Below are 14,749 nucleotides of genomic sequence, written 5' to 3'. Positions count from 1 at the left end.
ATATTAAAAACATCCACTCTTTTTTCAGTATAAAATACTCTTATTTATTTTCTTATAAACCGAACGAGAAACAGAATAAAATACATTTCTCACGACAGAAAGATCTCAATCTCCTTCCTGTATTTTTTTTTGCTTTTTGCAATTCCTACTCACTGAAATCTTAAACATAAAAATCTAATATTTATAGATTTAGTTCAAGCTTCAAAATTCATCCTCCGGCGTTCTTTGTGTATGAAATCCGCCGCCTTACCGTCGACGTCGGCGACCCACCTCCCCTTCCACGGCGCCACTTCTTCCTCCTCCGCTTCATCGTACCTCCTCCTCGGCCGTGGCCGTGAAGCCTCCGGCGGCGCCCCGCGGTGAGACTTGGAGTTGGAGAAGCAACTTCCCATGCTTTACTAGTTGACGGCTTGATGCAGAGCGCTCCCTGTTCTCGGCTTAGGCGTGCTCTGTTTTGCTCTACACTTGGAGAAGAAGCTCTGGTGTTGCGATTTTATAGGCAGTTGCAGAAGGCCAAATCGCTTGCCGATGATGATGATGACTTGGGTCGTTCAAATCAATATGAACGGTTTGATGATTCTTGAGTGAACCGACCATTCCCTTCGTGGAAGAAGACCGACTGTTTGAGGATTCCTTGACCCCGTTTGACTTTGACAGTCGACGCCTTCGGCCGGTTCGTCTTCGGCACACAAGTCGTTCGATGAAATGCATACCAGTGAACGAGAGAAGCTCAGCTGCAAGTGGTTGAAGTCGTTCATGGGTGGCAAATATGTAATGTACAAATACTTCAAAAGATCATTTCTTTGTGCTAGAGTAGGTGCAAGCCATTTTTGTCTAAGGATGTGAGGGTTTGGAAATTGAGAAAGTTGGAGCTTGTAGATTCAGATTGATCTTGACAGTGTTTCTCAGAATCTGATAAGACGGGCCTTATGGACTGATTATTGTGTTCGACCTGTTTTGTCCAGGAATCAAAGCCCAACATTGTTCAACGAAATTAGCCAGCTTGTGGATATCACCACCATTCCCCATCGATCTTATCATCTCATCTTGAGAGTGACAAAAGTTGCAGGGTTGCGTGGTGCTGCTGTGAGGGTGACCTGCGAACTGCAGGTTCAGGGAACATTCAATTGAGGTGGCAGCAGGTAGACGAAAGGTGAATTATCGGCTTGCTATGCGGTCCTGCAACTGCAGGGCGCTGGTTTTCTGCCACCTGCATGGATTCAAGACACTGCATGGGTTTCCCGGTGTCTGCAACAGGACAGTGCTGCTGCCCATAACTTTGGATGAGGTCGTGGAGCTCATTCATTGTCACTGTCCCTGAAACTAATAGATGAAAGCAGAATGGGTAGAGAGAGATGATCAAGGTTGTGGTTTATAGAACTACAAAGACATTAGATGAGTTTTTTTTTTCTAGTTTTATTTCAAACAACTACAACCTACAAATATACAGAGAGCAGCACAAGGCACAAGCTCACTTTCTCACCAATTTCTGAGGTGTTAGTTATTCCCACAACATTGGATAAAGCGTATGACACCTACAAGAAAAGGGCAAGCCCAACCAACAAAACTTGAAAACATTAGCAAGCACAACCCAAACCCTTTTTCTCCTCCTCTATAGTCTCCATCCTACTCAAAACTGGCAAGAAGTGCCCAATCTTTGCTTCAGCTTCTGGCTAGAGGTCAAGCTTTTGCGATTGCGGAATGCATTTGATAACAACTGCTGAAAATGTTCGAGAAAAGCCCCCCATTGTTCTTCATCCATGTCAGAGAGCTTCACGAAACTGGCACTAGAAGGAAGCTTTTCTTCGGCGCTCCTGCTCTTTACACCCACACTATCCCTATTGATCACCTTCCTAAGAGCAGCGTTTAGGTTGTAAGCTCCAACCTTGTTCCTTTGTGCCTTTTCATTGAGGCTGATGGACTTGAGTGATGCAGAAAGGTTGGCGGTGTAAGGTAGCTTCCCCTGATGACTTGAGAAGCCATTGCTTTCTGCCACGGTTATATTTTTATTCTCCTCGTCACTGTCCTCATCATCTTCCTCTATGCTTTCCTCCAACTTCGACAGAGGGTTTCTCGAGCAACCTCCAGTGAGTCCACAACCAAAGGATTGCAGTGAGTTATACATAATATGCTGATCTTCCTCGTTGTATTCCATGAGAAACTGGAATGTGTCTTCCTCTTCAAGATCAGAATTCAAGGAAAATACCTCCCTCTCTTCCACAAACTTCCTTACTTCCATGCATATGACCTCCAACTCACTGGGCTCTTCTTCCATTCCACTAAATTCTCGGCTCATCATCTTGCCAATCTCCGATAGGCAAAGCCCAAAAGCTGCTGCTTCCTTCAGGAAAATTGTGCACAAAACCAAAACTCGGAGGCAGGCTTCCCGAATCATTGGCAGTTCCATCCGAAGCATGTCACAATCTTTAACTGGATCAAGATTAGCTATGTATTCTAACTCATCCTCCGAAAATGGCACAGATGCCTGCGGCCAGTGAATCCACTCGAAATAAGGATCCTCCAAGCCCTCTGGCAAGCAGAGACCATGATCTATAGGGATCAACTCCATTCTTCCTCCGAATCTACCAACCCCATTCTCAATCTTTCTCACCAATAAATTCCCAGCATGCCTATCGGTGTTGAAAATACGGATGTCAAGAATGCCAATTCTATGTATCCCGGCAACAGGAAAACTCGATGTTCCGTGATCGCTGGCATCAAAGTCATGTGGCATGAACTGCTGGAATGAAGCAATCTTGCTGATAACCCGTTGCTTCCTAACTCCATTCCAATTACTGTTATTCATCTCATTGTTTACATGGAACACAGAGTGGGTGATCTTTACTAGCGAAGTCGGAGGAACATTTGCAAAGTTTCCATAGTCCAGAAGATATGCAGCAACCTCCCTGAAGCCGGTCTCCCCAACACGCACGGACCTTTTAAGACCTGGCTGACCAAGGGCTCTTCCAACAAAACCTTTAGGGTTGTTAGGTGCAAATGGCTCCTCGTCAGTTGGTTTCACAATTGCAATTTTGTCACCCTTCTTGTTCCTGAAGTAGTAGGCACCTCCAAGTCCATTATGAATAGGAACAGGATCAATGCCAATTTTGATAGCCTTTGCCGCATCCTTGATAAGCTGTTTCGTTCGAGCACAGCAACTTGAGCAACCCAAAATCTCAATTGGCCCACCAAAGTCCCTTTGTTCAAAATCTTTCATGGTCGGGGACAGGCATGGAGTAGAGCAACTCCTGTGCATGGAATTGCGAGTTAGAAGCAATGGGGAATCACTGCGGACAGCACTCAGATCATTCTTTAACTCAAGATCACCAAACGTGAGCGAGCTCTCCTCAGTGGGAACATTGAGAACAATTTGCAGTTTTCTCTTCACAGTGTGCACGTTATCTCGACGGTCTAACTGGAGAACATGCACACAGCCAGTCTCGGTCTGGACAAAGACTCGTCTCTTTCCTACTGGTTTAGCATCGCAAACTCTGTTGCCACAGAAATCACCACTGGAAGAATGTAACACTGCAACTGCCATTTGGGTCTGAACAGGACTGTCCAAGTTGGGAGTCATGGAAATCACAAAGGCGCGAGGAAAAAAAATCAGCGTAGTTAGTGAAATGAACGTAAAATCTTCTTCCGCTTCTTCGTGCGCACGCCAAACACAGAGGCCGACGCGGTTACGGAAAGGGGAAGATGTACAGTAACGATCATTAATTGGAAGGAGACCACACGCCTTACGTCAACAACAGAGAGAAGATGTTATGGAGGCCAAAGCGATTCCTTTACACTCCCAGAGCCATTTTATGTGCAGGAAGAACCAAAAAGCTGCAAGAATAATAAATCGTCATAACTGAGCCATGATATGCACAAGACGTGAAGTTACAATTACAGGTTAAAATCGATCGGCTCCATTTTCTTTGCGCAATGAACGGGATGAAAAGGAAGCAGAAAAAATTCATGATACGCAAAAAAAGATATTTTTTTTACCGGCATAACGAAGAAAAAGGCGATCTGATTGCATATCAAATCTCGAATCTATTACTTCGTAAAAGCAGCAAACTACATGAGGAAGCCAAGCGATACCTCAAGAATAGAAAGCCTTTTGAAAACAAAAGGGAACCCTTCACAATCCATCGATGCATATCTCCCAACTGGAGACAAATATACGTCCCACGACTTGAACGTTGAAAGCTAGAAACTAACCAGTAGATTCAAAGATGTCGAACCATCATTCGACACGGGGAAATTGGTAATTATAGAGGAAAAAACAAAAACGAAAAAAAAATTACAGAACAGATAGTAGAGAGTTTACTTTCCTAGAAAAAAAAAAAATGGGAAGAAAATTTCAAACAACACGCCTTTCCGACAATACATAAAATGAACCGCGGACGCACGTAATTTTACACGCTAAAAATCGGTGTTATCCATCTAACTTGCCATAAGCACGAAGCAGCTTTGCCAAACCGAAATCGACGCCAACCCTAAAGCCAGATCTAGCAAATCAAAAAAGAAAACACTTACACGAACAGTAGCAGATTAAGATCTACCCATCAAACAGCACGAGATCCAAAATCCTAACACGAACTGCGGCCGAAACAGGGAAAACCGATGCCCGCCGTCAGATCCGACCCCGTGCAGCACGGCACGGACCGGGAGATCTATCAGCACGGCGAGAGGGGGCGGCGAACCCTAAACGAGCAGCTTCGTACCCTCCTTTCCACGCTTCACCCCGATCCCAAACCACTCCCCTGCTTCTCCCTTAAATAAAACAACTTCGCAGTCCTCGCCATGGCGGCGATAAGGGTTAAGGAACGAACCATGGTCGGGTCAAGGTTTCATCATACCGCGTCCTCATAGTTTTGTCCCTACGCGACACGATCAATCACCGTTCCCGAAGACGTCCCCATCAACCACACAATGCGTCCCACTGGTCCTAATACTACTCATTCGATTACCCCTGCTTCTAATTGGAGGACCTTGCTTATGGGACCCACGTAAATCGATTGGTATATTTGGCTAGGCAGGGTGGCATGATAAATGGAAGTGTTTGTATATAGGTACTCGTTTCCTTACCTTTTTTGCAATTTGAGAAAGATCGGCGCGGCGCCCGCATAAGGAGGGGTAGATTTGTGGCGAGAGGCGGACCGAAGGAATGGAAGAGTCTGGAAGAAGCAGGAAGACCGTCGGATGAAGCGGGATGCGAGCTGTCAGATAAGACCGAGAGAATGACGTGGAGGATAACGATTGGACTATTTTAGGCGAACGCTGATGCGACGTGGACTCTGGCGGAATGGGTGCGTTGGACCTTTTATAGAATCTTCATAATGACTGCATTCATTATACAAATACACAGCCTTGCAGAATACTTAATTATTAAATATTTTTAAAGATGCACGATCTATTAAAAAAATGGACAGAGATTCCTTTCTTTTTTGAGAAAAAATATTAAATCGACGAAGATATATGTAATAATAAAAAAATTAATCAGGATGGATTTTGATAAATCTGAAATGATCGGCTCTAATTTTCTATCATGATAAATTAAAATATCATGATAAATTAAAAAATATTTTTGATAATTATACTTCCGGTTCGAAAGTCGAAGAGACGGAAAATTAGGGGTGTAATGCTTATGTTGATCTTCTATAGATTTCACGTGGACCTGTAACATAGACTATGTCAGTGCCGAGGTAAGGAAGGGACCCCCGACGTTGGCCCAACAATGCTCAAGTAAGTCACTGACGATGAGAAATGAAGCGGAGCAACAAGAGAACTGTAGCGTAAACAATGAATATTGCATGTATTGCGCACTTCCGTCGATGCTTGGACCCCCCCCCTTTATATAGAGTTTCGGTAGCGCGCGTGCACGCTTCCTAAGGCAAGCATACTTCTCAAAACTTTCCTTGAAAAGACGTGTCAGTAAAGTGTCCCTGACATCTGAGCATATCTCTGAGGTGATAGTGAAAACTTCCGTCGTACAATCTTCTGGCAACCCATGCCCAGTGTCGACGACACTAACTCCCAAAATGATATCACTGGATATCATCAGGAGTATACTGTTCGGCCGAGCGGATTGGTCGCTCGGCCTGAATTCCGCCACCCTGGTGCCCCGTCTGGTTAGCCAGAACTTTGTTGTTCCTTATTGTGTATCTGCTCGACCGAAGGTTCACTTTGTTATTGTCGAAGCCTGATGCCAGGCCGAGTGGGGTATCCGCTTGGCAGAAGCCTGTTGCTAGGCTGAGCGAGAGAGCTGCTCGGCTGAAGTTGCGTTCTGCACATTGATCTCTATTGTCTAGCCGAGCGGGATAGCTGCTCGACTTCTGCATATTCTCCCTTGAGCATCGGTTGTTTGATTGCTCCCCGTATTGAAGGCGACGGCGGGCCGGAGCCGCCGCCTCCTCGATCGGGGCATGCCTTGCCCGACCGGCGGCCAATGCCATCTCTGCCTTGACTTTGACCTCCACCGTAGCAGCGAGGTGGAACCCTTCATCATCACCGCATCACAAGTCTCTCCCTCAATCTAGTCAAAGGAGACTGTAAGTCCGACTGACTGGACAATTATCTGAGTAGGTTTCCTCCCGATCGGTTTTTGACACTGTGTGGTTTCTGATCGGGATAAGACCGATCCTCGCCGATCAACATGTTCAAGCTTGTCGTTCGGGTGTAAGTATGCTCCCTCTATCCGATCGACACGACGAAGGTTTGCACTAGTGAAATTTCCTTAGGTTGTCTTGGGCGAGCGCGAGCCAGGCTGACGTCACCTAGATTTCTGGGAAATCATTCAAATCTTTGCGCATTAAGGTTGAGCGCGCTCTCATGCCATCATTAAATGCCGACCCGTGGCGATGCGCCACGTCTCCTGCCCCTACCGCCGCACGCCTGAAGTGGCAGGGTACTGATGTGATGTTTGGTAGTTTAAATTTAACGGTTAGATCTCAGCCTAGGTTTCTGCGACCTAGATCGGACGACTCCGGTCGGCCAGCCCCCAGACTTATAAGCCCGTGTGTGTCGTCATCTTTGAGCATTTCGCCTTCATGCTCTTTAGTGTTGCCTGTTTCGTGCTCCGGTGGCCTTCCCCTACTGCTCCTCCGACAACCTCTCCCGTGCAGCCTTTCTCCGTCGACCTTTTGCTCGTAAGCTTCCTCCCTGTCGCACTGATCTCCAAGATTTTTCATCTTGCGGTGTTTGTTCTTCCCTGTCTTCCGAGTTTTTCGCCGTCTTAAGTGTTCCGACGATAATCTCGCCAGTAGATTTTCTATCCTTCGAATCTCCCCCTTGTTTTGCAATGGCAAGTTCATTGTAGCCTTTTGCCGGCATCCCGGGGCTATGGTACATTTCTACTGAGTCTCGGTTTGACGCCGGTGATGCTGAGAGTCTCAAGGCTGCTTTTGATCTTCCTCTTGAGTATGAAGTCATTCTGCCCTCTCCTTCCGATCGGCTGGATTCTTTGTTTCCCGGCTATATCACCTTCTTTCGGGACAATTTTACCACCAGCCTGTGGTTTCCCCTCCACCCCTTCTTTTCTTCCGTGTGTAAATATTTCCGAGTCTCCTTCCATCAGCTAGTGCCGAACTCCTTTCGGCTGCTATGCGGGGTGGCTGTTCTTTTTCGCCTGCACGACATTCCACTCACTCTCCGGCTCTTCCATTACTTTTATTACCTCAAATCATCCGAGTCGGGGACTTTTCTTTTCCAAACCCGAGAGGGCTTGGTTTTCTTAAATAAAATGTCGACTTCCAATAAACACTGGAAGGAGAACTTCTTTTTCGGGCGTTTTCCTGAGCGGCTGGATTTCCCCACACACTGGCAGCTCGACGTGGCGGCTCACCCTCCCTTGAAGAAGTACAAAAGCCGATTGGACTACCTCAAGGGTGCTTCAATGTTAGCCGGTCAGAAATACGACATCCACAAGCTGTTGTTGAAGGGCGCCCTTTATATCTTCGGCTTGAGTCCGATCCACACCCGGCTTCCGTGCAGCGTAGGTATGCGGTACGTCTGGCCGGCAAGGTGAAACTCGCGGATGTCGTGATCAATGCAGCCGCTGTCGAAGAACTGGGGAGTCGCGGCTTGCAGCCGGTCGTCTCGCAAGAGGAGCTGCAGGACAAGAGCGAGGCAGCTCCCATTCGAGCAAGTGTTGGAGCGACCAGTGCCTTCCAACCTTCTAAACGGCGCCCAATCACTCCAGTTGAGGGGGACTCGAGCTCCGCTTCCTCAGACGAGCCACTAGCCAGGCGCAAGAGGCGCGGGGCGGAGCCTTCATCGCTCTCTGCTAATTCGGGGGTGCGCTCCGCCGATCGGTTGGAGATGTTGACCCCTGCTTCTGTCCAAGAGCCCATTGCTCTCGAGTCGTCAGATCGGACGTCCTCACTGTCCGGTCTGCCTCAGGGGACGGTCTGCACACCCCAGTGGCCTTCCTACCACCAAAATTGAAGACTAAGAAGTCGAGCATCCGACCGGCTTCTTCATCACGGTCGTCCGGGCGGGCCACCTCTGCACAATCAACCCCGAACGGGAAACGCCACATTACGATGATTTTGCATCTCCCGACCGAGGAGTGGCGCAAATCCACCGCCGAGTCCCGAGCTCCGGAGCACCAAATCATCATACAAGGGTCGTTCACCAAGATATGAGTGGATGCCCAGGCCCGTGCGACGGTGATGCCTCTAGGGGCACACGCGGATAGTCACACCCAGATGTCCACTGGGGTAAGTTTTACCTTCATTTGCATAGTTCACTTCCGATCGGTAATTATATTTGCTTTGTCTATAGTACTAGGTGGAGAGTCTAGCCATGTGCCAAAGGCTCATTTTTTTGAAGGAGGAAGTGAAGCAATTGAAAGCGTCGAACAACTAATCCTCCAATGCTCAAGAACCCATTGCAGAACAAAGAGACGTCGAGGTGGCCAAACTTCGAGCCGCTTTGGAGAATAGCAATAAACTGCTTGAGGCCGAACGGGCCAAGAGCACCGGGTAGGCCACGATGCTGGAGCAGCTAAATAAACAGGTCATCACTTTTGATAATAAAATCGAGTCAGCCAACGCGCGAAAGAACCGGGCCATCGCAGACCTCGAGGAGAAGAATAAGGAGGCTCGTGCCTTCACCCAAAAACCTAACGAAGCTAAGGACTTCCTGGTTGCCGAGCGGCACAACCGGTCGGCCGAAGAAATGACCCTTCGCGGCCAACTCACCTCCAAGGATACTGCGCTGGCCATCGCCAAGGATGAGCTAGAGGCCTCCCGAGTGACCCTGATGACCTACCAAGATGCCGAGTAGAGCCGTTTTGAGGCAATGAAGAAAAATTACCTCCGCTCGGATGTTTTCAACGAGAAGGTCACCGATCGGGCTCTGCGCCTATTCGACCTGACCATCTATGGGACATTCGACCAGCTCCGTGAGGGAGACCATCTGCCGGCAACTCTGACAAGCAGCATCATCAGTCGGGATAAGTTTACTGCAGCGCTATCGGATGACGTTTTGAACTACCTTGAGTGAGGCCGAGCGCTCCTGGAAAATGTAAATCTTTTGAAGTTTAAATGTATGCTCGTCTGTCAATGGATACAAGGGTTTAAGGTCATCACTTGACCGTCGATGGAGACAAGGGTTTAAGGTCACCGCTCGACCGTTGATGTAAACTCAATGTAGACCCGGGTGTAAGGTCGTCGCTCGATCGTTGGGGGAGATGCACTTTAAAAAAGCCTTCGCATTTTATTCAAATTTTGTCGTGCGTTCGGGAGACATACAAAAATACATAAATTCACTCGCACACCTCTTATCCTGACCCTATAGGGTTGGAGATGATTCGCGCTATACAGTCACTCTGCTTTCTTCTCATATTCTCTTTGAATTCCTTTGTTGTCTATCCTTCTTGTTCTATTGTTTACATGTGAGGTTTCATTATTATTCATGATAAGTCCTCTTGATTTATGTATACTTATGTTTACAGTAGTGGAGAAGTAAAAAATAAGCAAGTATATGGTAGTGCAATGTCATAAGTTGCTTTGGAGAGAGCTCAACTTCCATATTTATTATTTATGTGAGCATTAGTGCATATATCTGTTGGTTGCTACACCTAGATTGCGTTCTACTTCCCTTGTAAAAAAATTGAACAAGCACAGAACTTTCCTAACAACCTATGTGTTCCTCATGAGTTAAACTTGAATTGGAAACAGAACTTAACATTCTTACTTCAAGTTCAACTCATGTGTTCTTCAATAGTTAAAACTTCGATTGCAAACGATACTTAACATTATTAATCCAAGTTCATCCTATGTTACAGAAGTTGATTCAATATCTATTTTAAGGATTGACTTCCAGGTTAAACATGGCGAGACACTTTACCTTCTTGGATATGAGATCATCCACCACTTCTTATACAAAGTCTTTCAAAGTAATTGGATATTTAAACTTCTTACAGTAAACTTTGGTTTAACTACAAAGACTTCAATAGAAGCACAAGATCAAAAACACTAAATCGAAACACAAAAATGAAACACCAAATCTCTAGCCTCTTGTGTTGGTATTTCAGGATCCATACAAAAAACACAAACTAATTAATTTGAAACGGAAACAATTAATTAGTTATACCTTCCTTTGTAGCTAAAGATCTCTTGATCTTCTATTGTATTTTTCTCTTTTTCTTGGACGTCGTGTGGGCGACGATCTACCAAGATGAAATCCACCCGAACCACTTCTTCTCCTCCAAGACTCTCGAGCCACCAAGAGATGTCAAAATAGGAAATTTCCTTCTTCTTTTTCTCCTCTAAGCAACCGGCCACCAAGTGCTTCTCCTCCTCCTCTTCTTCCTCTCCAAGCAACCGGCCACAAGGATTTTCCAATCCTTGATGCCGCTGGCCCTAAGGAAGCAAAAGAGGAGACAAGATAAAAGGTGCCACCGGCCCTTATGGGAAAGAAAACAAAGAAAGAAGAAATAGGGAGAGGGCCGACCACAAGGAAGAGAGGAGTGGAGGCAAGGCTTAGGTTGTGTGTCTCATGAGGCACCCTCTCCTTCTCTTTTATAATCCTTGGTCATGGCAAAAAAAGAAAATTTTAAACATAATTAAAACTTCCTTATTTGTGGACTCCCATTAAAAGAAAATGTTAATAACAATTAAAATCTCTCTTTTCTAAATTTCCTATTGTACATGGCAATAAAGGAAAGTTTTAAAATTAATCTCTCTTTTTTAAAACATGTAGACAACTACAAAAAGGAAATATTAATTAAAACTTGTTTTTTTAAATCATGGTTACAAAAAATGAAAGTTTTATCAAAAATTAAATTTTTTTTTAAACATTATAGATAACTATAAATAAGGAAAGATTTTAACAAAATTAAAATTTCTCTTTAATCTTTTGTAGATAGCTATAAAAGGAAAGATTTTAAAATTTTAAAACTCTCTTTTAAAACCAAGAGGCTAGCTATAAAAGGAAAATTTAAAATTTCTCTTTTAAATCCTTTCATGAATGGTTACAAAAGGAAAGATTTTAACAAAATAAAATCTCCCTTTAATCTTAGTGGTGTGGCCGACCCCATGCTTGGACACCAAGCATGGTTTGGTCGGCCACCTCTTGGACTCCAAGTTGATGCTTGGCCGGTCCCCTTGCTCCAAGTAAGGATGTGTCCGACCCATTACTTGGGTAAGAAATGTATTTAGTGGATACAAGGATTTATAGAGGCTACAACAGAGACCGAGAGGAGGAATTGGTTTTGGTCTCCGATGAGCTTGAGCTTCCTGTGTTCGCCCCGAACACCCAACTCAAGTTCATCAATAATAACTCATACCACTAAAAAGTTATTATTGAACTACCGCACCAATCTCATATTACATTATGAGTTCTTTCTTATTATGAATGCGTTAATCTCCCTGTGTTTAAGATATCAAATGTTCATTAATCAAATGAGTTACTGACACTCACTTAATTAACATCTAGCTCCAAGAGTAGTACCACTTAAGTTCATTGTCATACCAGACTAGGTCCACCTACAGGGTTTATATGACAATCCTTATGAGCTCCTCAAGGGGGCATCATCAATCTAGATTACTAGGACACAATTTCCTTCTTTAATCAACAACACATCATATAAATAATATTATTTCTCAACTTATCGGGCCTATTGATCCAACTGAATAAATCTCACCCATTGATAAATTAAAGAAATAAATACTAAGTATATGTGCTTGTTATTATATTAGGATTAAGAGCACACACTTCCATAATAACAGAGATTCTGTTCTTTTATGCAGTCAGTATAAAAGAACAACCTCAAATGGTCCTGCTCAATACACTCATAGTGTACTAGTGTAATTTTATAGTTAAGATAAACTAATACCAAATTACACTATAACCATTCCAATGGTTTGCCCCAATCCATCTTGGTTGTGAGCTACTATTTATAATTTATAAGGAACTGATAATATGATCTTTTGTGTGACACCACACACTATGTTATCTACAATATAAATTAATTGGACAACTACATTTAACATAAATACAGACATTTGACCAATATGATTCTTATTTAAAATAAATGTTCATACAAAAAGTTAGGCTTTTAGTATACATCCTAACAATATCTACCTTGTGAGGTTCTATCATGCTTAATCTATTCAAGTGGATTGAAATTTCCATGCTTGTTGACTTATGTGAGAATTGAAACCATGAATACCTTGATTCTTAAAACTTGATGATCTTAAGTAAGTTTCTTTTATTATTTTCAGAATATTGTTAGGGAATTGATAGGGAGATAAGCTTTTGGTTGCTTCATAGTTTTAGTTCACTTGCCCTAGACGTACAAGAATAAGTGTGAGGGAGTTTGATAACTAACATTTTGATGCATTATTCCTGCCGTTAATTTTCATCTTATAATCCTCTCATATGGTTAATTATTGATTCTTATCATGTTTATTGAGTTGGATTCCTATTATGTGTTTTGTTATAATTCTTTCTATTTTTATATATTTCTACTCATAATTGTGCACTTTTATCTTCTAGGGATTAAACTCAAGTTGGATCAAATTGAACCTGAAGGCTTAAGTCAAGGAGCAATCCAATCTGAAGAAATTTAAGTCATCGGATCAAATCTGAAGCAAATTAATCAAAGGGATCCGATCTGATTAATTTTGGTTGTTCATCAAGATCTAGTTGATTCTAATCAATCTGTATATATCTGGGATGATCCAAGCCGTTCATTAAGATCTAACCATCCTGACCACTCAACAGGTTCTAGTTGATCTAGACCGTTCACTCAGATTTAATCTCAGCCACTCCATCATATCTGGATTGATCACGACCGTCGGATCAGATTTGGGGAAATAAGTGTTCTCTTCTGGATTTTACTTCTTCTCAGGTTCTTCTCAGCTGGGAAAAACACACGCGGACAGTAGCCAACGCTTACCGTCGACGCCACCTTCATCTCACGGCCGACGGTCCACCTCTTCACAGCCGTCGGTCGGAGCTCCCCCTCACCTCCTCCATCTGCCAACGCCATTGATTCACACAGACGCATCTTCCCTTTGACACCTAGACGCCCATGTATGCCATTAGCCAACGTAGGAGTTCATCCACTTAAGATTTGGCCACCATCTACCATCTTCAAGCACCATTCATACAGATTAGAGCCGATCTTCTTCAAGCTTCAACAGAAACTTCTTTCAGCCGTTCTTCAAGCTTCCAACGACCACTAATCACATTTGGATTCATTCCTCCATTGTGTTGATTGGGTTAATACTTGTTTGTTTTCAATAGTTCTTGATGTTGGTTGATCTTTATTGATAGATGATTGTATTAGATTGGGTTTCTCATGTTTTAGACTTCTTGCATTAGGCTTAAATCAAATGTTGCCTTTGATGTGTTAGATGAAATGCCCCAAACACTTTGGTAGCTTTATTAATACATTTTAGTTCCTTAATTTCTTTCAATGCTTTGTTTGGTTAAATGTTAGTGATAGTTGTCCATTGATTGAATGCAAATAGGATAGGTTAGCTTAAGTTTCATTACATGCTCTAGGTTTTATTCTATGCTTAGTTCGTTATTTGTTCACTTTATGTTTTCTGTAATTCTAGTACAATTGTAATTTAGATTAGGTTTGTTTTCCTTTACTTGCATTGTCTTTTATTTACTAGATTAGATTTCATTTAATATTTTGCTATTTTATTCCTTAGTTTAATTTCGTTGATGGTAAAATTATAGTGTAGAGTTACAATGCATTGTGAGATCAGTATTAATGGATAAATAGGATGTATTTATTTTGTTAGGGTAGATTTCATACTTGTTTTGCTATTTCATTTCTTAGTCTTAGAATCCAAAATCCAAACCCCCAGTTTCATATCAAAAATCCAAAAGTCATAATCAATTATGAAGTTATCATCCTATCGTTACATTCGTTGGAGACGACCCGAGTCAGCTCTATACTACTTTAGTGTAGAGGGGTTCAGTAACTTTAATTGTAATTTGATAAGCACCCGTAGTACGACACTCGAGCTCGTATCACACCCCACCGTGTGGATCTCCAGTCGCTGAGCATACGACTTCCTGGCTCGGTTAGAGTCGCCGCTGGTCGGCCCTCCAGCGATCATGTCTATCTCTCCTTGGGAAGCGTTGTTCATATTTTCCTCTTCCCAAGCGGATGACCTATTTCGCTCGGCTTGGACTCGAGAGGGATCAGTGTCATTCCTCCGCTGATATTGGTGGTGTCGCTCGGGCGTTCCTCTTGCGTACTCTCATCGCTGATCGAGGGTTGGACATC

The 14,749-nt window shown here is 43.7% G+C and overlaps 1 protein-coding gene across 2 annotated transcripts; it reads right to left on the bottom strand.

Annotated features, from left to right (window-relative positions):
* Positions 1-1,371: 1,371 nt before the first annotated feature.
* LOC122055442 (phosphatidylinositol 4-kinase gamma 5-like) lies at positions 1,372-4,768 on the bottom strand. 2 transcript variants are annotated; one of them, XM_042616888.1, is made up of 3 exons: positions 4,528-4,768; positions 3,745-3,831; positions 1,372-3,557 (listed from the first exon to the last, which is right to left on the bottom strand). In XM_042616888.1, exon 3 carries the CDS (start codon positions 3,539-3,541, stop codon positions 1,631-1,633), a length of 1,911 nt encoding a protein of 636 aa, XP_042472822.1. In that variant the 5' UTR covers positions 3,542-3,557; positions 3,745-3,831; positions 4,528-4,768; the 3' UTR covers positions 1,372-1,630. The 2 variants fall into 2 exon arrangements, with proteins under 2 accessions (XP_042472822.1, XP_042472821.1); XM_042616887.1 differs by having other exon boundaries at positions 1,372-3,831.
* Positions 4,769-14,749: the final 9,981 nt, after the last annotated feature.

Source organism: Zingiber officinale, chromosome 3B, assembly GCF_018446385.1.
Source record: "Zingiber officinale cultivar Zhangliang chromosome 3B, Zo_v1.1, whole genome shotgun sequence".
Classification (NCBI taxonomy): Eukaryota; Viridiplantae; Streptophyta; class Magnoliopsida; order Zingiberales; family Zingiberaceae; genus Zingiber; species Zingiber officinale.
The sequence above is the reverse complement of the archived record's forward strand: the minus strand, read 5'-3'. Positions and strand labels throughout refer to the sequence as shown.